This window comes from Lutra lutra, chromosome 9 (genome assembly GCF_902655055.1).
Source record: "Lutra lutra chromosome 9, mLutLut1.2, whole genome shotgun sequence".
Lineage (NCBI taxonomy): Eukaryota > Metazoa > Chordata > Mammalia > Carnivora > Mustelidae > Lutra > Lutra lutra.
The window spans coordinates 6519384-6545438 of NC_062286.1; the positions used below are offsets into that span (position 1 = coordinate 6519384).

At 53.2% G+C, this 26055-nt stretch overlaps 1 protein-coding gene across 1 annotated transcript in view; it reads left to right on the forward strand.

Moving 5' to 3' along the window:
- The window catches only part of ASAP2 (ArfGAP with SH3 domain, ankyrin repeat and PH domain 2), a 169785-nt gene that overhangs the window by 136033 nt on the left and 7697 nt on the right, over positions 1-26055 (forward strand). The window contains 12 exon segments of the mRNA XM_047744070.1: positions 5629-5723; positions 11480-11595; positions 11598-11668; positions 13009-13094; positions 14928-15043; positions 15922-15950; positions 15952-15994; positions 17242-17354; positions 19349-19484; positions 19487-19600; positions 22197-22331; positions 23583-23754. Coding sequence (XP_047600026.1) covers positions 5629-5723; positions 11480-11595; positions 11598-11668; positions 13009-13094; positions 14928-15043; positions 15922-15950; positions 15952-15994; positions 17242-17354; positions 19349-19484; positions 19487-19600; positions 22197-22331; positions 23583-23754 — 1226 coding nt within the window.

Here is a 26055-nt window from a genome sequence, read left to right on the forward strand (position 1 = left end):
GCAGAGCCTGCTTATGTAGTATCTGCAGGAGTTTCCAGAACCTGACCTCTGCTGTAGTTCCAGACCCTCCCCCGTGGTTACAGAAAAACAGAGGGGTCGGGGCACCTGGGTGGCTCAGTCAGTAAAGCACCTGCCTTGGGCTCAGGTCATGGTCCCAGGGTTCCAGGATCAAGCCCCACATTGGGCTTCCTGCTCAGCAGGGAGTCTGCTTCTCCTTCTGCCTCTGTCTCTCCCCCTGCTTGTGCTCTCTCTCTCTCTCTCTCTCTGTGTTAAAAAAAAAAAAAAAGAAGAAAAACAGAGGGAAAAGGGCCCCGAATCTTGTGAGGTTCTCTCCCACCCTCTGCTTGCCCCTCAACTCTGTCCGTGTGGTCAAGTGGCTGCTCACAGGAGTTGGGCTTCTGGCCAGCCCTACCCACTGTGTGTCAGGACGGTGGGCCCGACATCCTGTCCCGAACCTTTACTGCTCGGCCGGTAAGTCAGGCGCTCATGGATGGTGTGTGTCAGGGCTTAGGCTTCATTTATAAAACATGAGTTCAAGCCCTTCTTAAGCTTTTATTTACATATTCTTTAAAGCTTTATTTTAGAGAGAGAGAGAGTGCTTAAATGGGCAGAAGGGCAGAGGGAGAGGGAGAGAATCTCAAGCAGCTTCCAACACAGAGCCCAGGACCCTGACTGAGATCACGACCTCCCAAATCATGAGTCGGACACTTAACCGACGGAGCCACCAGGTGCCTGTATGAGTCCAAACCTTTTTAAAGCACACAAGTTCTGTTCTGCGTAGATGGTCGGATGCTTGCACAGAGAATGTCCCGAAGGCTTGACACATAGAAGTCTCTGTGTGTGTATTTAGAATTACGTCTGGTACATCGTAAGAACTGTGAAGGATGAGCTCTCCTTATTCTCCAAGATGCCTTTAAATCCTGTTAGAAGAGTGATCCACGTGTCCTAACGTGTGAATCCACAGGGACATTCTGCTCTGCTGTCTGCTGTGCGTATGACCCTTCAGGGGGCACAGAGCAGTAACCCCGGCCCTTTGGTTGAGTTGTTTGTCCTGGTGTGTGTTCTTGTGCAGCAAATGTTGCTCAAACTGCTCTGCACCCTTTTAAGAGGGTGACCTGGAAAGTAACTTTCCAGCGACTTCGCGGGAGCATCCTGGGCAGTGTTGCTGTACAGGCTCAGTGAGTCTCTGTCCTCCAGGTGAATCAGCCCTAGAGCCCATGTCCTAGGGTGGCGGGTTGTGACAAGCCGGGATTTTCATTCTCTGGCTGGCATGGTGCTCTGAAACAGACAGTCACCATGTAGAACGTCGCTCCTGTCCTCCCATATGGCCTCACCATGTTCTTCATGATAAAAACCTTTCTGCTTAATTCTATAAATTATTTTCTGGTCTTAGGTTTGCACACGGTGCCCTTGGATGGAATGCTGTGGCAATTTCACCATTTCCTTTTTTATTATTTTGGGTTCAAAGCAGGCTTGATTTCCGTATTAACTGAATGGGTTTCAGCAGCATCCGTGAAGGTGGCTGCTTAGCCATCATCTTTTCTCCTCTCCACCTGCTTTTGGAATCACGGCTTACTCAGCAGAGAGAAGCTGGGTCCGTGAGGGTACTCATTAGTTCCAGGAGGCCATGTCATTTGAGCTGGTACTCTGGCATGCAAACTGCTTAGTATCCTTAGATTTTAAAGCAAATCTGCTTTCGAAATCCTCCTGGTAAACGTAGATTTTTGGGGAAGGTGAATTTCTTCCCTAACATAGGTCATCATTTCAGGGTTGATTTTCTGTTCATATGTAGAACGGTGCCACTAGTGCTAAGGTCCTTGTATCATACAATCCATTTGACATCCTACATGAAGTTAATAAAGGACAATTTGATATTATGAAATTGAATTGGGGTCAGTAATTTTAAAATCTTTTCCGTCAAGTTGAAGGGCAGAGTCGGTGAGCTCGGGAGCACATATTGGTGACTGAGAAGCCTGTGTTCCCTGACTTCCTCCTGCCTCCCTTCTCAAGAGGCTGTTAACAAGCTGTGCAGTGTGAAGTAGGGTCAGCCGACAGCTGGCGTGGAGGGGAGCCCGTGGAGACCAACATTCATCTGGGACTGAATGAAGGCCACTCCCAGGAAAGTAGAGGCCACGAGGCCTGTGGTACCAGCTCCCACGTACTGAGCGACTCGGGCTCAGGCCTGTCCTTGGTGCTTCGTGCACACTGCGTCTAACCTAAGCAAGGACCCTGTCTTACAAGATAGGGCTGGACAGGTGAGGCCAGGATTTACGCTCTGGACCCCGGACCCCAGAGCCTGTGTTCTCTTCTTCTTTTTAAATTACATCTCTTGACCTTTTTTTAGCCACAAACTCTGTCAGAAAGAAATCAAGGGGTGCCTGACTGGCTCAGTTGGAAGAGCTAACAACTCCTGATCTCGGAGTCTTGAGTTCGAGCCCTGTATTGTTAGAGATTACTCAAAAGAAAAAAGTAAACTTGGGGAAAAAAAAAAAAAGAAACTGAACACCAACACACACACACACACACACACACGTGTGTGTGTGTGTAATAATTTATAATTACAGCAGTATTACTGAGAAGCATATTATATACTTTGTAAAATATGTCAAAAATAGGATGTCTAAAACCTTGGGTGAAAACATAATTTTTTTAAATGAAAACATAATTTCCAACATTCCCCAGAGTATCTTTTTTGTGCTCCCTCTCTCGGATGTCAAAATCGCAAGCTCATAGCATTGCTTAGCTCTGCCTGCGGGGCCCAGTGCCCGCGCTTCCCGGGGCCTTCACCACGGTGCAGGAATGGCCTGCCGTGCTCTCTGGCCTTCCACACTGCTGGGATGTGAGCGGCCCAGAAAACAACACCCCGTTTCCCTGCATGGATCTGGAAGCAGCTGAGAGATGAAAAATCTGCTTTGTTACTGGGAGAAGCCAGATGGGTTGACGAGGCTCACATGCGTGGTAACAGCTCTAGGCTCAGGCAGGAGGAGCCCCCCGCCCCCAGTGTGGCGTCCTGTGGGCACAACGGGGCTGAGGTCCCCTCCCTGGGAAGTTCTTTCCCTCATTTGCCCACTCCTCCCCTTGCCGGGCGGCAGGGGGGCATAAAAACAGGGAAGATCTCCTCCCTCCACCTGGAAACATGAAACAGGAGTTTTGCCCATCCTCACCCCAAACTGTAAACGCAATTTCTGGTAACACGTAAGGCCTCTTTCTGGCTCCGTGGACCCCGCACAGGTAGGGGCTGCAGATCTCCGGGAATGTGGGACCCCTGGTCCCCGGGAGAGGCACACAGGGTCCCCGCAAGGCCAGCGGGCTAAAGCGGCATCTGGACCGGGGAGCCGCCCTGCTGACGTGCGTCTGCCATCTCCGCGCTCGTCGCGCTCGGCCCGGGCCGCTTTCCCGCCCTCGGCACGTACATCTGTCTGCCGGCGTCCCTCTCGCTACACTGAACTCTCGCCACGCAGGGTCGCAGGGTCACAGGGTTGCATCTCACACTCGGCGCCCGGCACACCCGAGAACTCGGTGGGCGTTTGCGGACCGAGAGGGTCTGATGTTTGCTTCGCCAAGTGACGTGGCACTCCAGACGCCCCAGACCCTCCTCAATCTGAGCTGCCCTGTGTCTGCCTCGGCGTCACCCTCAGGGTCCTCTGGGAGTGGAGGGCGTGCGTGTCGGGGGCTGCTTCCCACCAGCCTTCCCGCTTCCTTGGCTCCTGCCCACGTGGCCTGCAGGGACCCACATTTTCTGGACATGACCCTGCAGCCTCCATCTGCAGATGCTTTGCTTTTGCTGGGGGTCCTGAAGGCATTCTCTGCAGCCCGAGATACTCGCTGGAACTTGGCAGAACCGTGAGGCAGCACATTTCTCCGCATTGGACGAGTGTGACGCACGGATGTGGTGGCTCCCTGGACCAGCTGTCCCCCGGTAAACCAGCCAAGTCCAAGCAGAAGGGAAGCAGCTTTCCGAGTCCCGGGGAATTCTCCTCCTCACAGCCCCTCCCACCTGCTTGCCGCAGACTCAGGGGCATGTGGGCCCCCCCGCGCACAGGGGGTGCTGTGGCTTTTCTCTCCTTTCCCTTCTGAAAAAGACAGTGCTCGGCGAGGGGCCAGTGTCCACATTATATCGAGAGATGGGGTCGTGAGAGCAAAGCTGGGTCTAAACGGGTCTGATTGTGAGGTTCAGTCCTGGATCTGTCATTGACAGTCCAGGAAATCCTTTGCAGGCGTCGACTCCGTGGTACGTCAGTTCTGTCACCTGACATGGTTGCCCATCAGCCTCATTCTTGGGGAAACTGCAGCAAGGCCCTGGGGTTTTGTCACCTGACGATGGCTTGAGATCACCAGGCCAGGACTGGGGACCCGGGTGGGGTCAGTTAGTGCTTGGTGCTCCAGGCCATCTAGAATGCTTTTGTTCACTTACCAGGGTGATAAAATTAGGAAGGTTCTTCACAAAATTAAATCCGACACGTGTCCCCAGTCCTTCGACATCCCTCGCAATCCCATTTCGCTGTGTTGTGTTACCTGCCACCAGAAAGTTCCACGTCCTCTGACTCAGATCCCTTGGGCCGCTCCTTCAGTCTGCTCCCTGTGGAGAGAGAAGGGGCTGCTCTAGCAGGAATCTCCCAGAACCTCCCTGGTTACTCTGTGTCCACTTCCCTCCTCGAGGGCAGAAGCAGAGGCCCCTGCTCCCTTTCGCGCCATTGTCAACACAGAAGTTAAAATCGCTCTGCTCTCGAAAGCCCAATGCTCGGGGCTCCCCCTCAGTTTTGTTTCATTAAATATGGAAGCAGCTCGTCTCTGTCAAGTGCTGGGCGGGGTGCTGGGATACGACGATTAAACCCCTGCCTTTCAGGATCCTGGTCACTCAGAGTCCGTGCATCCAGTCAGAAGATGCCAGCCACTGTCCTGGTCGCTGGTCTAAGACAGGCCGTGACATTTGTCTCCCCATCTGCTGCGTGAAGCACAGTGCTGAGTGTTCAATGAGCATTAACTGAAATGTGTTCATTTAATTTCTGACAAATCAGAAGGTTGATTGTTGAGTGAGGACCTTATATTTGGAAGAAATGCATTTTTAGTGCTTCCGTTTATAGAATGTTTTCACCTAAATTGTTCCAATTTATTATTACAACCCAGCAAGGTAGGTGTCATCCCCATTTTACTGATAAAAAATTGAAACTTGGAACTGACTTGCGTGTGGTCACAAAACCAGAAAATCGAACTATGATTTAAACCTGAGTCTTGGCTTCCTGGCCTCTCTCCACTGTGTCAGAGCCCCTCCTTGCTGGCCTAAATAGGTCTTACTAGATCCATTTCACTTGGTTAGTGAGGTTTTTGCGGAGTGGATAAGGATGGAAACTCAGATTGGACCAAGTTACTGCTGCTTCCTGCCCATCTAGGTGATCTTTCCAGGGGATATTTTATGAGAACATTCCTCTGTAACAGACGTCTTACTTCTTATTGCTGGTTTTATGGGTACCTTCGGCGTGTGAGTTTTGTCCATCTTTATTAACGGCAAACCACTTTATTGCTGTATTTCTTAGTAGCCATTAAATCAACCATCAGATGCGTGTGTAGTGTGTAGCGGTTGAATGGATTAATACTTGAGTACCCTGAGATAGACTTCTGTTTTTGCAGCTTGCCAAGAATATTGGGAATGCAGGCTTTAACGAGATTATGGAGTGTTGCCTTCCAGCTGAGGACTCCGTCAAACCCAACCCGGGCAGCGACATGTAAGTATGAAACTGGCTGTTCTCATTTTCTGAGCAAAGACTGGATTGTACCTGAGCCCGAGAGACAGGAGAATAACAAGCCTGGGGTATCCCAGTGGTTGCTTCTTTAAGGAATAAATCAGCCTGCATGTTTTTTTGTAAGTCACCTTCTTGGGTGTCCAGATAAAATTTGGGTGTGGCTGATTTTTTTGAGGAAGAAGCCACAGGCAGGCAGCTTTGGCTGATGCTGTATGTCTGAGGATGAACAGCGAGCGGGTCACCCCCTCGCCTTCTGCCTCAGGGAAGTTCTCTCTCCTCTTCTCTCCGCATAAATTCTCAGCCACTGGGAGGCTAGTTGTCATAGAGACATGACTACATATCACTTTCTTTCTCAGGGTCCTTGCAAATGTGGAGTGTTTTCTTCAACAGGAGTGTTTTTGGTTTTGTTTTACTGTTGACCGACCGAGAAGCTTTGATGCCTCACCCTGCATCCCGTGGCCCCGATGAGGCAGAGCTGATAGCAGGAGATTTTCCTGCCAGTCTTAGCAAACAGAGCACAATCACCCAGATCACACTGGTCTTTGAGAGTGAGAAGTGGAGGGAGGAGCAGCAGGTCAGGTAGCGGCTGTCCTGTCGGCTCTGGGCGGCTGAGGGTTGCGATGCAGAGTGGGGGCAGACGGAAGGGAGGGATGTGTCCCTAGGGCAGTAAAGTGCCTTCAAGTGGTGAGCCTGGATCCAGGTGTTCCAGCAGGAGAGGAGGAAATAAGAAAAATGTTTTAAGGAAGAGTAGGAAAATTCATTTACAGAGACAGCATCACCCTTGGAAGATGCTTGAGAGGGCATGGATGGTGCAGGTGCTCCGAAGGGACGTGAGCGAGGACAGTGACCTGTGCTTGAAGACAGCTGCTGCACCCGGGAGGCCACGCGCAGGCCTGTTCCAAAAGCTGAGAACTTGGGTGTCTGTAACCCGTTTGTTGCGACGAGCCCTTGGGAAGCTGAGGTTGTAGGATCTGACTTCTTTCGCACTGAGGTGAGGTAACTTAGTGCAGTTAGACAGCCTCAACCTCTAAGGGCGTGAACCCCGCCCCGACTGTCCGCTATCCGGTATCTGAGCTGAGCACTCGGTGGGTGTGGGGTTAGAGTCGGTTCACGCTGGAGTCCTACAGCTGCTGTTCATGCTGTAGCATTTCTGTGAGGTTGGATTCCAGGCACGAGGTCGCTGTCCTCTCTGGATGAAGAGCTGAGCTGCAAATCTGTTTTCTCACCCAGACCTGGAGTCGCAGCCGCTCCCCTATGGCGGGACCTGGGCAGGCCTGCGGGCTTCTCGGAGCCTGTCCTCTAACCCGAGCAGGAGACCGCGCCCCCTGCTCCCGGAGCCATCGGGATGCTCATCGGTGCGGGTGAGGCCACACAGGCCCTTCAGTGCTGTTGGCAGCCTGTTTGCTGGCCGTGGGTGGGTGGTGGAGGCGCCGTGAGGGCTACATGCTGATCCCGCAGACCCCAGAAACTGAGGGTCCTCGCAGTTCGGGTTTCCCCCAGAGTTACCCAGAGCCAAGCCAGCTCTTCATGGCATAGCTTGAAGACCCAGCTTAGTAAAGGACACTCCAGGGTCCAGGACGGCACATTTAGTTTGGTTGATACCTGCGCTCAGAGAGAAGGCACCGGCCTCCTTGGACTGCTGTAATAGTGATCGGCTGTGAACAAAGTGTATGATAAGTAAAGTAATTTCCTCCAAGTACCTGGGGTACCAGGCGGGCAGTTTGTTTATTCTGGGGATAGATGATTCTAAAACTCTCTGCTTCTGAACACTATCTGCTTCAAATCCTTCCGTATAAGCATTCTGTCTGCATTGAGACACCCCCCAACCGTGGCACAAATGAAAGGGAAGTTTAGCCCTCCCCCTCTTTCTTCCCTCCAAAATGAGGGCGGATGGCCAGTGTGATGGCAAAATGCCACCTGCTTTCCTACCTGCTCAGGTGGAATTGAGTGCCAGGCTCTCTGCTCCCGTAGCATTTGGCTCATCCGGGGCACCTGGGTGGTTCAGTGGGTTAAGCCTCTGCCTTCAGCTCAGGTCGTGATCCCAGGGTCCTAGGATCGAGCCCCGCATCAGACTCTCTGCTCAGCGGGGAGCCTGCTTCCCCCCAACCCTCTGCCTGCCTCTCTGCCTACTTGTGATCTGTGTCTGTCAAATAAATAAATAAAATCTTAAAAGAAATTAAAAAAAATAAATAAAACCTTTCATCCCACTTCCTACCATACTGAGGAATTGGTACCTAGTTCTCTGAGAAATTGCATCTTCCTAGCTTTTGTATTTCCCGCCCCAGTGTGTTGTTCATGGGGGTTCAGTGCACACGTAATGAATGGCCGCGTCAAAGCTGAAGTCCCAGCTCTGTGGCTACTTAAACAGGCTGGCATTCACTAGCACGTGAGAAGGCGTTTGCCGTTGCTGGCTTTATCTCCGGAGAACACGCCATCTGCAGATAAATCTGTTAAAAGGGAAGCCAGAGACCCTCTAGTGGCCTGTGAATCCCCAGATTTTGGATTGGGGGGTATGCCAAGAGAGAAAGGGGTGGAAAGGGGGAAGCAGGCAGGTTAATGTCTGTTTACAGAGGCCGCGCTGCTCCTCCCGTGTGACTTGGGACCCTGACACAGGCCCGTCCTTCAGAAGGACGAGAAACCTCTCCTGAACGTGGGCCAAAAGTGTTGTTATTCTAAGTTCACTGCTTTTCTCCAAATCGAAGCCTTTCCAAAAAGCAAGAGGTGGGGAGGGATTGGTGCTGTCGGAGGGAACTTCCCTCACAAAGCCGTGGGGCACAGTGGTGCGCGTAAAGCAGTTCTGTGCCCGGGCTTGGGCAAGGATGACCTTCAGGGGACACAGAGCTCTGGACGGATGAATAACGCATTAAAAAATAAGTAAAGAGGCCAGTATCTCTCTAGCTCCTTCCCAGGAAGGCGGGGGAGGTCACCGTGGTGATGGTCCCACAAGGATTATTGAAACTCCCCAAACCTTGACGGCCATCTAGACCAACCACTCATCATAAGAGACCGGTAGAATTTGAATCACTGTCAGATAAGGCCTGTTGTCAGGCTCAGGAGGTCACTGAGCCGTTCCCTGCGTGCCACACTGTGCTAGGAAGCCCCCTCGGGAACTTGCCTGCTGCGTGAGGAAACAGAATCTTATGTCCCTCCATAGACTTCAGTTGACTTCTCTGTAAGATAGATACAGGGTTCATAGCCCTGGTACGAGGACCGATGGGACTACACGTGTCAACTCAACCTGTAAGCCCATAGCGATGCACGTCCGTGAGGGGACACACATAAAGTTAGCACAGTACTCATAGTCTGCATTTCACAAACACCTTAGGTCAGGTCGTCAGCAGTGGGGAATGATGCCCCAGCTACCCTCTCGGACCCTGAAGGGAACCTGCTCGCTCCTGGCCCTGGGCCATTGCAGCCCAGGCCCTGGGTGCTGACCTGAGGGGCTTGGTGACCGGTTGGGACAGCAGAGGCCGTTGGCACAGCCCTGGTGGCAGGATGGTGGTGGGTTGGGAGCTGAGAAGAGCTGTCCCGGTTCCACTTGGCACTAAAAGCCTGTTCATACCACGCTGGTGTTTCTAGAATGCTGTGCTCCATGCCTAAATGTGCTCTCTCGCGTGACCTGCAGCAGCCCTGTGAGCATGTGTTGTCACAGAAAGGGCTTTGCACAGTGACCTTGATGGGAGGCGACAGAGCCCGTCTGAGCAGCCAGCCATCCAGCCGAGAGCCTGGGCTGTGCCGTCTCTCGGAGCCGACGCCAAAGGCCCTGACTTTCCCTTCAGCGTCCCAGCCCAACTTTCTGAAACTTCAGGGCGCTTCACTTTCCAGAAAAAATAGTTTCTAGAAAGGAGCCCAGGACCTTGATCCTGTCATGCCATTCTCCCTGTGTCTCTGTGCATCTGTTGGCTAAAGTTAAGTTATTGTAGTGTTGGTGGAATTTAGTTTTCGCTGACATGATTTTTTCTTTTTCTTTTATTTTTTTAAATTATTTTAATTAACATATAATGTATTATTTGCCCCAGGGGTACAGGTCTGTGAATCATCAGTCTTACACAGTTCACAGCACTCACCATAGCACATACCTCCCCAACGTCCATCACCCAGACACCCTGTCCTGACATGCTTTTTTCTAACAGATTTATTGAAATACAGTTCACATGCGTTCAGTTCAGCTGTTTAAATGTCAGTTCAGTACTGTTCAGCGTGTTCACAGAGTGTGCCTGCATCACGGCGATTTTATTTAAAGATTTTGTTTACTTGAGAGAGAGTGCACGAGTAGGGGGTGGGGGCAGGGGGAGAAGTGCCCGCTGAGCAGGGAGCCCGACGCAGGACTTGATCCCAGGACCCTGAGATCATGACCCGAGCTGAAGGCAGACACTTCACCGACAGAGCCACCAGGCGCCCCATCACCATGATTTTAGAACATTTTCGTCCCCCTGAAACCAAACCCCCGCACCTGTTAACCAGCAATACCCCCCCTCGCCCTCTACCGCAGGCCCTGCTAAGCCACCTTCTGTCTCCAGAGACTTGCCTCTTCCCGGAGTCCCGTGGATACAGTTTCATATAGTGTGTGGCCTTGCGGGGCTCCTCTGACTCCGAGTAGTGTTTTCAGGGTTCAGCCAGGTTGCGGCCCGCCGGTACTCTGTCCCCTGCACGGCTGTGTGGAGAGACCGCATTTTGTCTGTCCATTGGTGAGTTTCCGGGTTGCTCCCTGACCTTCTCGCCCGGTGGCCACAGGGAAGTTAGCATCATTCACAAATCCTCTCCACGCCTTTTATTGTTCTGCTGTTACCTTAAGGTCCTTGCAGCAAAATGCGGAGACCTCCTTACCAGGAGCTGCTGTCTTCCTTGCTGCCTGTCTTTAAAGTTCATCAGCAAGTCCAGGGTCCTGCAAGTGTCAGTACACGTGTTTGTCACAGTTCCATGAGGGGGCGTGCTGCACACTTGCACAAAATAAGACTTGATGCCTCCAGGGGTGGGATGCTTGTCCCGTCGGTGTGGTGGGGGCGGGATTTGAACCTGTGCTGTTCTTGGCTTCCCAGAGTTGCTGCCATTGCATGCTCTGTGGGGAGGTAGAGTCTGTGAACGCCGTGCCACGGGAAGGCCAGAAAATAGACTGCAGAGACTGGCAGTTTGTTCTGGTTCATGAGACCTGTGGTGCGTGCCTTTCCTGGCAGGCACGGTGCCCATGACCGAGGAGATCGCGTCTTCCCCTTGTGGAGGACCTCCCGGTCTGCCTATCTGGGCCAGCTCCCGTTGGCTCCTGAGTAAGCCCCAGGCACCCTGCACCAGGCCTTGAGGCCTTTTGGGTTGGAAACTGGAAGATGGCAGCGCTTCTTAAAAGGGCTCCAGGGGCGCCTGGGTGGCTCAGTGGGTTAAGCTTCTGCCTTCAGCTCTGGTCGTGATCCCAGGGTCATGGGATCGAGCCCCACATCCGGCTCTCTGCTCAGCGGGGAGCCTGCTTCCCCCCCTCTCTCTGCAGAGAGGCATCTCTGCCAACTTGTGATCTCTCTCTCCCTGTCAAATAAATAGATAAAATATTTTTTAGAAAAAGGGGGGGGGGGCTCCAGGCATCACTGACATGGGTGCTGCCACAGTCACACGGCAGCCCCCTTCCTACCCGCCAGCTCTTCCTCAAGGAGGAGCTGGGCAAGATTTTTAAAAGTTGTTCCTGATGATTGAAGGTTAGATGTTTGATAGAGGCCCTTAATCGTTTACAAGGCAATTATGCTTGATTTCAGGAATGCCAGAAAGGACTACATTACTGCCAAGTACATCGAGAGGAGATACGCAAGGAAAAGGCATGCAGATAACACAGCAAAGCTTCACAGCCTTTGTGAGGCCGTCAAAACAAGAGATATTTTGGATTACTCCAAGCATATGCTGACGGTGTGGATCTTACAGAAAAAATCCCGCTGGCCAACGGACATGTAAGAGTGCGGCCTGCTCCTTCTCAAGAAAGAGGAGAATGCGGGAGGAGTGGCAAAGCAGTGTCATCAGAAATGCTGACAGAGTGGGATAGTTCTCGGAAGAAAGATAGCATCAAGTTGTAGGGAAGAAATGGGTGGTTTATTCTCTTTTTTTACCTTTTTTTTTTTTTTTTTTTAAAACATATAATGTGTTCCTAGCCCCAGGGGTACAGGTCTGTGAATCCTCAGGCTTACACACCTCCCAGTGGGCGGTTTATTCTTAAACCAAAAATAGAACGCCAGCCCCGGAAGGAAAGGCCAGTCCTGGGTGGGGAGGGAGCGTCCTCTCAGGGACCCGAGCGACCCGCGTGAGGTTCTGTATCCGGTGAGCGGAGATCCGAACTCTCAGTAGCAGCTGCTGGGCCTCCCTGGGAAGGAGAGCCCCCAGCCTGCGCCCTCCTCCCTGAGCGTGGAGCGGAAGAGGGACACCCTCCAGTTGCCTGAGAGAACCTTGTTGAGCAGGGAGGTCTTAAGGTGGGGTGGGGTCTTACTGTCAGGATCGAGTCCACAGGAAACCGGTTACCAGTGTTCTGGCTTGGCATGTATCCTAATTCTCTTCCATGGGTGACTTTGGAGAGACACACACGCAGTCCCATGAAAGCTCCTTGCCGTTGTAATGAAGGCGCAGGGAGCTGTGCCGCGGCCAGAGCACGGCGGGGTCTAGGGGCAGTGGGTGGCCCTGGCTGGCTGGGCAGGCCAGGCAGGTGGATTGGGGACACGCCCCTCTTTGCCCCATGTTCCCCATTGCATGGATATTGCTTTTGCCTCCTGCTCTCTTGCCCACCCACCTACCTGAGACAGCCCTCATCTGGTCTGTCCTCCCCACCTGCCAGAACTCACTTTCAGAAAAGGCATTGGGGTCAGGTGTCCCCTAGTTTAAACTGAAGGCAGTGTGGGCATTAGTGCTGACAGCCTGTCTGTACGTGTGGAATAGAAAACACAAACACGTATCAGACTCTGTGTACAGGAGGCCTGGGGAACCTTCCTGGTGTCCTTCAACAAAAGGGCCCCACCCTTATATGTTGTTAGTTCTGGGGTAGGGACCTAGAGATTGAGGGACTCTGAGATGAGACCCTGAAGTTCTCACTACGTACTGTGGAGGAAGGAGGACCAGTCTTGAAATCACAGGTACCAAGGGCAGAGTTTCCTCTGGAGACTAAGGGGGCCATATGTCTTAGAGATTAATGTTTTGAAAGAAAGAATAAAAGGCTTTCGGAAGAGAGATGCACAATTTCACTCACATTGGACACAAAACTGAATGCTGCCCTTGGGATTCTGGAATGTTTCTGTTTGGTCTTCAGGAGCCAGATGAAACTGCCCTCCATCTTGCAGTCAGATCGGTGGACCGGACTTCTCTCCACATCGTAGACTTTTTAGTTCAGAACAGGTAGGTGTTTTAAAGTTAGGGGAGCCGTTTGATTTTATTTCCTGGTGTTTCCAAGGAAGGATCGGGTTCCTGCCTCATTATGTGGCCAAGATGCTGGGATTTTTTTCCCAGCCTTGAACATGAGCTGTGGGACAGGAAGAGAACTTCCAGGAGTGGGCTATTAGAGCATAGTCCCAAAAAAGCCCTAGAGTGTGAAGACAGAGACCCTTCTTGGCACTTGAAAGACCTGTCCTCTAGCATCTGGGACTCAGGAGCTATCAGGCTCGTACATCTCAATTCTGGGCGTGGGGGGACTATCTGTGGCCTCCACATGCCCCCACCTGGTGTGCCCAGAGCCATCCCCACGCTTGTCCCTCAGAGTGTCTCACTGGACCTAGGCAGGTGCCCTGAGCAGTGGGGACAGTAAAAGGGACGCACAGATCCATACTGGGACCACACACCTAAGCTGGGATGGTAAACCTCATCACTGGACTGTGGGCATTTTGTTTGGTTTGAAAAGCTGTTTCTGTTTTTTAATTAGTTCCCTTTCAAGAATGTGTGTTCCTGCTTACCCGGCCTCCGTAGTCCTGTCGTGTGCATTCCGCCCCGGGTACGGTACCCACCTGGGGTAGCAGGCCAACCAGAGAGGCCCGGCACGGTGTATCTTGACTCCCTGATCATGGTTTGGGGTGTGTGGAGGGGGAGGTGCTGGTCAAAAGCCACTGAAATTGTGCCAAACAGAGTGGAAAATTCCACCTGCAAAAGCAAGGTCATAGTTTGCATTTTGGCCTTCCCTGCTGTTTGTGGTGGGGAGGGGATGACCAGTGGTAGAGGAGCTGGAGACAGGTCAGCAGTTTGCTGGACTCTGTGGAAGCCACCGTCTGTGGAGCCTGGACGCCTGCCAGCGCATGGCGTCGCAGTGGCTCAGTGGACCGTGGATGAAACAGCCCCGTGATGCCATCCTCCCTCAGCATAAACTCTTGGAGTGTGAGAAGGGAAATCCTGGTTTCTTCTGGAGTAGAAGGAGGGCAGCAGGAAGAGGGGAGGGATCAGAAGATGAGGCTCATTTTCCCCGAGAGTGTAGCACGTTCTGTTTTGATGAGAGCAGTGGGTATCACCTGGAACGGTGCCCCCCGCCATGTGTCCTTCCACAGGCCACAAAGTCTCACGGTCCCTCCTGCTCAGAAGGACAGCCACGTTTCAGGGCTGCCTCCCCCAGTAGGCTGAGTGGCTTTGTAAGATAAGCGCAGTGTCTTCTGGGGCAACCCGCTCTTGTGTTTCACCAGAAGGGCTTTAGAGACCTCAGGACTGCCCCGCTGGCTGTCTGCAGGGCAGCCTGGGGCCCACACACAGACACACAGGCATTGGCATATTCTGGGCTTTGGAAAAGTGGCTCTTCCCCTTCCTGGCAAGAATGTCAGTAATAGGATGGAAAAAAAGCTCTCCCTGTCCTTCTGCAGGACAGGATGGCAAGTCCCACAGGCTTCCTGAGGCCCAGACGGACACTTCAGGCTCTGGGTGCTGATGGGGAAGCGGGAGGGATGCTGCGGTTCGGGGCTGGCCCAGGAAGCAGCAGGCTGAGCACCCCCTCAGCCCCCGCTCAGCAACAACACGGTGCCCTGCTCCGGCCTTCGCACTCTCACTGCTGGTTCCCTGCTGGCCTCATGCCGAGACCCCCCCCACCCGCGTGGCCTGTCCCACCACCTTGGAGGAGGATTGCGAGAACACTGCGGTGTTCGGTGGCTTGATGCCTCTCTTGCTCACATGCCCAGGCCCCTCCCCGGCCAGGCAGGGCTGGTCCCCTGGCCTGTGACTCACCAATCTTTCTCTTCCTTGGTCCCTGTTCTTGGCCAGCGGGAACCTGGATAAGCAGACGGGAAAGGGCAGCACGGCCCTGCACTACTGCTGCCTGACGGACAACGCCGAGTGCCTGAAGCTCCTGCTGCGGGGGAAGGCCTCCATCGAGACCGGTGAGCAGGCAGCCGCTGGCCTGGGCTCCCATCAGCCAGGGAGACCCAAATCCTGCCATCTGAAGTCGGGGGGCCTCTCCTGCATGCTCGCCAAGGCTGCCATGGTCCCATATTGGTCAGCGGGTTCCCTCTATCTGGGACGTCGACTTCCCGTCATGGGCAGGCATCATAGAGATTATGAGAGGCAGAGCACGGGCCCTGCACAAGTTCCTTGTGCTGAGGTGACCTTGAACGAGGTTTGGGGCATCTCGCCCTCCTCTTCAGAACCCCACCCAGGATCAGGCTTAACTCCTTTCTGGCTCTGGGTGGGAGGTTTACCGGGCGGTGGGGAGTCACTGTTCACTGCCCCTCTTGGCACCGAGTCTCCTCCACAAGGGACCCTGATCTGCTGGGCCTTCATCCCTCCCTCTACCAGGGGACCTTGATGCACTGGCAGCCGCCTGAGGGCAGGCAGCTGTGCTTGCGCCGTGAGGAAGTGTTCTTGAACTGTTGAACAGAGAGCAAAGGACAGAAAGGCGGCGCATGCCTGCTTGGCCAAGTTTCTTTCGTTCTTTCTTTCTTTCTTTCTTTCTTTCTTAAATAACCAAACCTTGCTGATGGATGCTTATTTGGAAGAAAATACACAATTTCAGATTCACAGACTGCTGAGGAGAGGTTCGGTTCTGCTTCTGTGGTCAGCGCAGACTGTCTTAAAATCTTGCCAACCGTACGCTGCTGTGGTGTGTTAGGATGGGGAGGACCGGTCAGGCCTCCCCGCCCCACACTGTGCAGCTCATTTCCGCTTCGTGCTGCCTCCTGTGTCTTCTGTCACTGCCTCCTGATGTCAGAACTCTGCTTGCTTTTGCTGTAACACCTCCGTGTGTTGTCCTGCCTTTTAGCCAACGAGTCAGGAGAGACGCCCCTGGACCATTGCTAGACGCCTCAGGCACGAGCACTGCGAGGAGCTGGTGAGTCTCCCTCCGGCTCAGATGGGGTGAAGGTGCCCTGCCTGGGCCCGGGGAGGGGCCCTGCCCTCTGGGAGGAAGGTCTTCCCACATTTGGACCCTAGACGAGACTAGCAGGAGACAGCATACTCGGGGAGTCCTTTGAGAGGAGGGGACCACCCCCATCATAGTGACGCTTGGAACACAAGTTGGAATTTGCTGGTTGGACATGTGGCTGGTGGCCATGGCATTGCCTGGGGCAAATGGAGCAGAGATCCGGAGGCCACCGCCGCTCTGCCCCTTCTCTGGAGTCTCTGAGCTGCCAGCCCTTCCCCTTGCGGCAACATCCAAAGCTGGTGTGCGGATTTCGTTCCCCAGTCCCAGATCATCTGGATTGTTCTGCACCATCTTTTCCTGTCCCGTTCTAGAAGGAGGGGCAGTGCAGCCAGTGGACAGAACCCACGGGGTCAGGCAGTGTAGGGGCTCCCGCTGGGAGCTGAGGAAGTCATGCCGATGCCAACTCTCCCACTGGTTCTGTATTTGTAAGGCGGAGTCCGCTTTAGCCGTTCAGAATTAGCGTCGTGCTTTGTGACACTGAGCAAGTGCGCAGTAAATCGAACTAACAGTGACTGCTGTAGAAAGGGTAGGAGAGTGAGGGGTGCTCAATGCTAAATACTTGATATCTGCTGATTTAATTTTGATAGCCCTTCTAACTTGGTTTCTTCTGTTAGCTGTATTTTACAGATGAGGAAACAGGCGCAGGAGGGTTAAGGCCCTTGTCCAAGCGCACACAGCTACTCTGGCTGGGGAGAGAGTTAAGGGCTAACATGCTAAGACTCCCACTGAGTCTAACGAATTCACTTCTCTTGTTACCTCACATGGAATTGGGTATCTGCCTTCCTTGAGAGAACGGCGAAAACACTCACTCACATCCTTGCTCTGCGGGCCTTAATCTTTCGTGCGGGCCGGGGGGCTGGTTTCTGGTTAGTGACACACGCATTGTCCTCTGTTGAGTTTGCTCCCACGGTGCCCATCAGCACCTGCAGGCCGGTCATTAGCCTTTAGACCTCCAGTAGCCCTGGCCTGCACACGGTGCTTTACAGTTCACACAGCACTAAATGGGCGTTTCAAGGTCCTCGGTGAAGGTAGGGAGTGGGGTCTCAGTGGGCTGGCCTTGCCCTGAAGGGTCTCTGCCTCCCCTCTCCGCGCCTCCCACCACCCGCCCATGGGTGCCCAGCTCACGGGCGCGGCGCCAACAGCCCTTCCTCTTTTCAGCTGCCCAGGCCTTGTCTGGGAGGTTTAACTCGCACGTCCACGTCGAATACGAGTGGCGACTGCTCCACGAAGACCTGGATGAGAGCGACGACGATATGGACGAGAAATTGCAGGTCGGTGCCGGGCCGCAGATCGTCCGGGAGGTTCTGATGGGCTTCGCTCCGAGCAGGGTGGACCCCAGAGTGCAATTAGGGCACAAGGTGGTTTTGTACAAAACGTCAAGTTAACTCTTTGCTCCATCTCAGTAGCTGGTTTTGCCCGTCCACAAGCTGTGCCGCCTCCCAGCTCCTGTGCGTGTGGATGTACAGCAACGTACTGGGTCGTTGTCAGCCGCTCACCTTTAGATCTAAGGGAAAGATACTGGGGAAGGGGTTGCTTCTAGTGGGATTTAGAGGAAGCCCCATGCCGTGGATGTGGTAAAGAGCCAGGGGTCCCCAGTATCACAGGTCAAGTTCAACTAGTTGATCTTTAAAACCTTCACTAGAATTAAATGACTGTTAGAGCTCTGGGTCCAACTTTCTCCTGTATCCGATTGGGTCATGGAAGCTTCAGGAGAGGTTGACTCAGCCACGGTGAAGCCAATATTTAGAGACCAGCTTGAGGCCAGAGAGCACTGGCCTCTGAGTCCAGCTCCCTGCTCATGACACTCTACCTGGCACACTTGGGGGACCCCTGGCAGGTTACCATCTTCACGTGGGTCTCAGAGCTTAGTCATACCCCAGCAGACTGACTCCAGAGCCCCCACTCCCAGCTACTAGGAAATTTGTGGGGAATGCCGTGTCGCATTTCCTATTGTTTACTGTAGGACTCGAATGTCCTGAGGTGCACTAATGATGTCTGATTATATATATTTATGGCATTTACAAAACTTTGACTGTCCTTATGTGTGGCTCAGTTAACATTCATACTTGCTATTTCTTTGACTAAGAAACTCCTCCACTGAGTTAGCTATAAAATGGTGTCCAAGTGAGAGGTACTGACTATTGTTATACTTACTGATCCTAAAAAAAGATTGGAAATAATCAGCCCCAGGTCAAGCCAACACAGCCGGTCCCATAGTCCACTTAAAAGTCTGACAGCAAGAGCGCACACTCTTCCTCCCACTCGCTCTGTTTCCAGTAGAGGGAATTATAGTTCATACAGCCTTGGGCTTTGTTGAATTTAAAATATGTGTGAAGAGAACTAGCCATCAGGTTCTGCATAACTCAGCTGAGTTTGACCCATTGGGTTGGCCAGAGTGTTGAGTGGGAGGTGGCCCTGCGAGGGGCAGGGCGGTATGACAGCTAGTACTGTTCCTGGAAGCCCCGGGGGCTGTGCGAGAGGAGCACAGTTCAACCCACTGAAAAGATGAGGGGTCGGGTCAGCAAAGTTAAGGTAGTTGCTCAAGATCGTAGCTCTTAGAATGAAGTTGATATTGGAAATGAATTAGATCTGGTTTACACGAGTCCTGATTTCATTGGGGAGCAAGGGTCAGCAACCAAAAGGGTCAAATAATTAATATTTCAGGTTTGTGGGCCTAATATATCACCATCTTTACTGCAACCACTCAGAACGTGCCAGTGGCTTGAAAACAGCTATAGACAATATATTAAATGACCAGGCACGACTGTATTCTAATAAAACTTTATTTATAAAAACAGATGGTGGCCCACGGGCCATGGTTTGCTGATTCCTGAGTTAGAGGATCTCGAGACTTCAGTTCATTTGGGAAGAGCACCTGATGTCCCCGGAACTTGGCACCCAGCTGTTGGGGGCTGGCTACAGCGGGGTGCTCAATTGGAAGTGTGTTTACAAACAGGAAGTGCGGTGGAAACAGATGTAGGTTAAGATAACGCCGGTGAGTGAAGGTGAAACAGACTGTGTTCCCAATCCTTCCCAGAATGGTGGACTTGTAAATTACAAATCATGGCATTTGCGGCACTAGGGGTGGGGGAGGGTCTCGCCATGAAGATAAAAGGAACTTTCAAATCTCACAGCTCTCATGTTACAGTTGAGAGCCCAAAACGCACCTGCCCAGGTAGCCGCGATGTGCCGAGGCGGTCACCCCATGGCCCTGGATGCTGTGACCCGAGGGGTCGGTGTGTGTGTGTTTCCCACCCTTCTGCAGCCCAGTCCCAGTCGGCGAGAAGACCGGCCCGTCAGCTTCTACCAGCTGGGCTCCGGCCAGCTGCAGTCCAACGCCGCGTCTTTGGCCAGAGACGCTGCCAGCCTGGCCAAGGACAAGCAGAGGCCCTTCGTGCCCAGCATCTGCAGAATGAGACGTACGGCGCGGTCCTCAGCGGCAGCCCGCCTCCACCCAGCCTGTGGTCCCCAGCACCTCCAGCGCCCCCCCCGCTGCCTCCACGAAATGTTGCCAAAGGTACTGCACGGCCGTAGCTCAGAGGGTGTGGTCTGGTGTTTGCTTTGAGAAGTTTATAGTTGCCGTGCCCCCTGCTAGTGACATTTGGGGATTTTTTTGTCTTAGAGTTATGTTGTTGGTATCCTAAAGGAGCTCTTCGTTCTTAGGGTGCTGAATGGTGGTAGAGCATCTGACTGATCCTTGTTCTGGGCAGAGGTGTGGCATCTGCGTGTCACGTGGGGAGTGCAGGGACTCCCCCGGGCAGGCCTGAGGTGGGTGGCTCGGCTCGTGATGCTGGTCCTGCGAGACATTTTCCTGCAGATCTTCTTTCTGTTCCTTTTCTCTCTGCTTTTACCACTCACTACCCCCCTCCCCCCCACCTGCATTCTCTCCTGTTTCCTTTCACCCAGCCTGCAGTCAGCCAGCTTGTGGTGCCTCTGATTAATTTTTACCTGTAATCCCCATGAAATGAAAGATAAAAAGATGCTAATTTGGGGAAGGATACTCAGCTACACTTACCTTAGTTGCTCGGTCCCAGCAGAATGAGTTTGACTCAACAGATGCTTGTTTTTCTTTTTATGAAAATGGAAACTGAGGCCCCCAAAAGTTAAGTGAGTTTCCCAGGGCTGAGGGCCAACTGACCCTTCTGCTCCTCGAAGGTGGGTCCAGCAAGTGGCCAGCACAGCTCATGGCCAGTGGCCTCTAGGGGGCATCCCAGGAGAGGGAGGGCCAGAGCCCACGGGGTGTGGTGTCCGGGCTCTGTGGCTGCTGTGGGCTGCTGCTGGTCCAGAAAGAGGTCCTGCAGTGCACTGGGGCCGCTGCTGCTCTCTGGGAGGGGGTGTGACTGAAGGTTTGTGGCTGGGTGGGGGGAGCAAATATGGCAGCTGCCATCCGCTGGCCCTGTGCCTCACCCCCCACGGGATCCTGCCTCTAGCAACCAGGGACGTCTCTCAGGGAGGCCAGAGAAGGTTGATGGACCTGTTGTTTAGGTCACTGACTCACACCCCCAGGAATGAGCCCCTGAGAGGAGAGCAGGCGCTGCCCAGGCCAGCCCCAGAAGCAGCTGCCTCACCTCCCCGATATAGGCCGTGGGCCCCTGTGTGCCCACACCCCGGGCAGTGCCACCCCTGGGCTCGAGGGGGCCATTCCTGAGCAGGAGAGAAGCTGCAAGGCCATGTTCCACGGCTGCCCTCCTCCCTGACACCTCCTTGCACTGGCTGGGAGGGGCCCAGGGTGGCTGAGGGCAGCAGCCACGGTCGGGTCCTTATGGGGCCTCTTATTGTCTCCGCAGCCTCCCCCACACCCTGTGTGCGTGGATTAATTTTGTAATCCAGAGCTGAAGTGATGTGGTCCCCTCCACCCCGTTAGTGGCTTTTATTGACTTGTGTGTCATGGGAGGAAGATTCTATTTTGCTCTGTTCGTCATGTAATAGGAACAGAAAACTGTTCAATTTTTTTCCTTTTTTTTTTCTTTTTTTCTTTTGCTTTTGGTTTTGTAAAGTCTTAGAATGAGAAGGTTTGGGATTTTTTCTTACTTTTTTTTCTTTCTTTTTTTTTTTTTTTTAAAGATTTTATATTTATTTGACAGAGAGAGATCACAAGTAGACGGAGAGGCAGGCAGAGAGAGAGAGAGAGGGAAGCAGGCTTCTTGCTGAGCAGAGAGCCCGATGTGGGACTCGATCCCAGGACCCTGAGATCATGACCTGAGCCGAAGGCAGCGGCTTAACCCACTGAGCCACCCAGGCGCCCTTTTTTTTTCTTTTTTACTATCTCTGTAGTTAGCTTCGTGTCCTCCTTTGATGGTGTAGACAGTCCTTCATCCCAGTAGCCCCGCAGAGAGTCCCCGTTGTTGACCATCTAGGCCACACCTGGCCCTGCAGCGACTCCCGCCCAACAGAACCGCAAAGGGAGTTAGCATTGCACTGCCCGCACCAGGACAGACACTGGGCACAGCAGAAATGCCCCATGCGGGTGCGCCCACATTCTCCCCAGGCCTGGCCCCCTGTGCGGGCTACCCACAGCCTCAGGCACAGGTCACCCCTGTGCACGGAGCTCTGTGGGGGCAGAGGAAGGACAGCGACCTCGGCGCTGCTGTCTCCCCCGTGTGTCAGCTGAGCCTCCTGGGTGTCATGCGTGCTGGCTTTTAGCCAGAAAGGTTTGCAGGAGGTGGGGAGCCCTTCACCCGTCTCTGTCTGCACCCTTCTGTCCTCATGCTCTGAGAACACATGCTCCCCGGGCCAGGGAGGGACGCCTACAGCCTGAGCCCCGTGCTCGGGATGCGTCACTGTGGCTATTCGTTTCCCTCTTCAAACCCATATTTCTATTTGAGAAAGAAAATCAAGACTGTGAAAACCAGCTGGTAATTCCCCCAGAAGCATCCTTGGTCTGGTCCGTCTATATTGTCCATCAGATGCCAGAGACAGGAATTTTTTTTTTTAAATTAGGATTCTGTTTGTGGTCTTAACGCTGTTCTAGAAGGGTCATACTGACCATTTTGCCAGTGAGAGGATCAATAATGCAGTGTTCGTTCTGTTTTTGTTCTGTGCTTGTGCGTGCCTCCTGTGCGTGTGCATGCGTGCGTGTGCATGTGTGCGTGTGCATGTGCGTGCGTGTGCAGTTCAGACCGCCTCCTCCGCTACCGCCCTGTGGAAGACAAACTCTGTAAGTGTGGACGGTGGAAGCAGGCAGCGATCTTCGTCAGATCCGCCAGCTGTCCATCCACCGCTGCCCCCTCTCCGCGTGACATCTACCAGTACGTTCTCGCCTTTTTCCTTTCTTGCCAGTGGGCTCTTGGATCTGGATGTCTGGGGGGTGCTTTCGGCAGCCGCGTGGGGAGAGCTGCGAAGCCGCACGTCCACAGGCAGACGCTGCCCGGAGCCCGACCCCGTGCATGCCCCTGGCAGCCCCTCCAGCCGCCCTGCCCGGCCGCAGCCTGCTGCCTGTCCGCACCCTCGCCCTGGGGGACCTACGCGCTCCCCTCTGTCTCCCCCAGCCCTCGAGCTACACTCCTTCCTTTCCCGCCAGCCCAGGGCTTCACTTACTCTGGCCATTTGGTGGTTCTCGGTATTTGGGCACAGTCATGTGGATGTGATCTGGTTTGTGTTTTTCTCCGATGTCAACACGTGGGTGAAAGGCCCAGGCCAGGGGGAGGGGGCTGGGCAGAAGAATGTCTTCACGGGATCAGTGGGGCCAGCACCTGAGACTGTCCCCTTCCTGCTCCGCGTGGCTGGGCTGTGGCAGGAGGAGCTCCAGCCTCTTGGGCAGGGCTCCGAGAGCAGTGGGTCATACCCGGCTTGTTCCTGTGGGTTTTAACCTCAGTGGCAGCCTGGCCGCAGCTGCAGACAGTGCCGTGTGCACGTGCGTGGGGGGCCTGCGAGGCTCCTGGGGTCCTTGTCCTGTCCTGAGCATGGAGGCGGCCTCAACATGGATGGGGCGTGAGGACACTGGATCTTGGGGGATAGCACTAATGTTTGTCACAGAGGGGCAAGGAGGGAAAGGAGCCTGGGGCTCAGGGCCCAGCTCCCTGCCTTACCAACTCTCTAAGTTTCCGAGTCAGTGGAGAAACAATTACCTCTTTGCCCTGCAGCTCCCCTCACAGACTATGGAGGCTTTACTGTTAGTTCTTTGCAGGCCTCTCGAATTGCCCTGCTGGAAGCCTGGTGGAATGGGAGGACCCATGGGCAGCTGAGGACCCAGCTCGCCTGGGGGGTGGGTGGGACCAGGGGCAAGACCCTGCCGCTGTCTCTCCAGGTCTCAGGGTGGCTTCCCCACAGAGAAAGATCCTCATGGGCTCATAGAAACATTTTAATCCTAACCTAAGGCTTAGAAGGACTCCGTGCCAATACGTTTTCCTAAAATCTACAGTGAAAGGAGGATGTTTTCCCTTATGAAATCGCTGTTTAAAAAAAAAAAAAGGAAAGCCCTTACCAGAGAGCCTCTGATGAGAAGGCTGGGATGGGACGAAGCCTGACCCTCTGTATTCCTCTCCTTTCTCTTTCCACAGATCCCCTGGCTCCCACACCGCCCCCTCCAGTAGCAAAAACGCCCAGTGTGTTGGAAGCCTTGAGCCAGCAGAGCAAGCCGGCCCAGCCCGGGATCCCGCTGAACAAGGCCCCGCCCCCGCCCCTGCCGCCCCAGCCACCCAGCCGCCTCCCCCAGAAGAGGCCTGCCCCCGGGTAACCGCCTGCCCTCAAGCCCCCCGGGGTCTGGCCGAATTGTCATCCTTGCTTCTTGCGTTCAGGGAGCTTCCAAGTGGCAACGGCCCCATTACTTCATCTGCTGAAATGTCTGGGCAAACAGTAGAAATCTCCAGCGCTTCTACGGTATAACATTTGAGCTCAGGTGTCACCTAACGAATTCATCAGGGTCAAGTGTCTTAAAAATAACTTACCAAGCATTTTTTTAAATTGTAAAACTTTCACACAAATGTATATCTTATATCCACATAATGAATTTAGACCCTGTTCAGGAGACACTGGGTTTTGGGGAATTAAGGTCGAGATGCCGGGTCTCTACTTCCAGTTTATTGCTCATGCACAAGGTTATCTTGCTTCCTCTGCAGTGTGGGGCGTGTATTTCCTACAAACTAGGATATTTTCCTGCATCAACACAGTACAGCCAGCACAATCGGAAAAAGAGTAAAGACACATTACTACCTTCCGACTCTCAGCCCCCCCAACCCCGGGTTTGCCACTTGTGCATAGAATATCCTTTACCAGAGAGGGATCCAGTTCATGGTCTCAGGCTGGATCCTGATGGTGGGAAATGGTTTCTTTTAGTGGCAGTGATTTTTCAAAGCCAAGATCTGAGTGCTTCCTGTGCTCATGGCTCTCAGAGGGTTGCTGCTCCCAGGCAGGCCCCTGGGTGGTGAGAACCAAGGATACACACACGAGTATGTGTAGGTGACCATCCGTGTAGATACACACTTAGGAGGGACATTTATCTCTGTATTTCCGTCTCGTCTTGAAGTCCATGAGCTCACACTGTCTCCGTTTCAAACCACACCAAGACTTACTGACCTAAGACACAACCATTTATGATGCTCCCAGATGTCTGTCAGGAATTTGGATCAGCAGAGTAAGGGTAGCTGTCTTTCTCCACAAGACCTGGAAGCCCTAACTGAAAAGTCTCAGAGACTGGGCATGGCTTGGCACAGAAAGTGACTCATAGGCGACAGGCCCATTCCCCTCTCCGCTGCACGTATCTGGTGGTTGCTGCTGGCTGTCAGCTGGGGCTCTTGGCTGAAATACTTACCCATACATGGCTTCTCCATGTGGCAAGAGCTTCCTCAAGTCATGGTGGCTGGGCCCAAGCACGAGTCCCAAGAAACAGGCACGGCCCCGGAAAATTCTGCCATGTGTCCCTGGTCAAACAGCAGCAGAGTCCAGACTCAGGGTTGAGGTGGGGACGGTGCAGGAGCACAGGGTGGTCGCAGATTCCAGATCTCAGAAAAGAATTTGGGGGCAGTGTTTTCAAAGCACCACAGGGTTCATTCTCATCCTCTCTCTGTGTGTGCTCGTTACTCCCTTTTGCAGTGGTGAGAAATCTGCCTCCATCTCTTCCTCTCCCTGCTGAGCTCTGCGGTCCCCTTGGAGGTCTTCTTCACCCTGGTGGGGCTCTCTCCCTGCCCCGTCAGGCCTCCTGTCCCAGCTGAGGCTGTCACTCCCCAGGGCGGGTATTTTCTCATCCAGGCCGCTAGGTAGATGATGGAGCCTTTCAGGATAGAAACTATATCCTTCAGTTCTAAGAAATTTCATTGATTTTTCTTAATGTCTTAATTTCTGTTTTCTTCTTTTATCGCTTTTAATCAAATTCATATTATGTCAGACTCCCTTGGCCTTTCCTGAACGTGTATCATCTTTTCTCTCTTTATTCTGATAAGCTGACATCTCTAACAGACTTTCCCTGAGTCAGTCTCAGTGGTTTAACATACGGCAGTTGACTTCTTAGAAAAAGCTCAGTGCCCTTTCTGTTGCTTGTACAAGCAGCGGCCCTGAGGGGTGAGTGGGAGACCCGGACCCCCTTCTACTGCTGGTGCCACTTTCCTTATCCACTCCTGCCCTTTACTTCCTTAAGGAGGAGCTGAGAAGGGTGCTTGGGACCAGAGCCAGTCCCAGGGCTCCACCTGGAGGCCGGGGCTGGAAATGCGGCTCCGTATAGCCCAGAGGGGCTGCGCGGGGCCACCTTCTAGCTTCCGTTTCTGCAGTGCAGGCGGGCTGGCTTGCTTTTTAAGTCTGCCTTCTAGGAGAGTTTCTTCATTTGCTTCTTCCCGTTCTTTTACTGAGTTTTCATTCCAGGTGTCAGATAATTTTCAAAGTAATAGTATCCTGTTTGTTTCATGGAGTCATTTTCTCTCATCTCAGATTATTAATGATGGGTTTGGGGCGGTGTTTTCATTTATGTTAGCTTTTGCTTTTCTGAATAATTTGTTTCTTCCATGTCCTTTGTCTTGTTTTCACTTCTGTTATGTTAGAGGC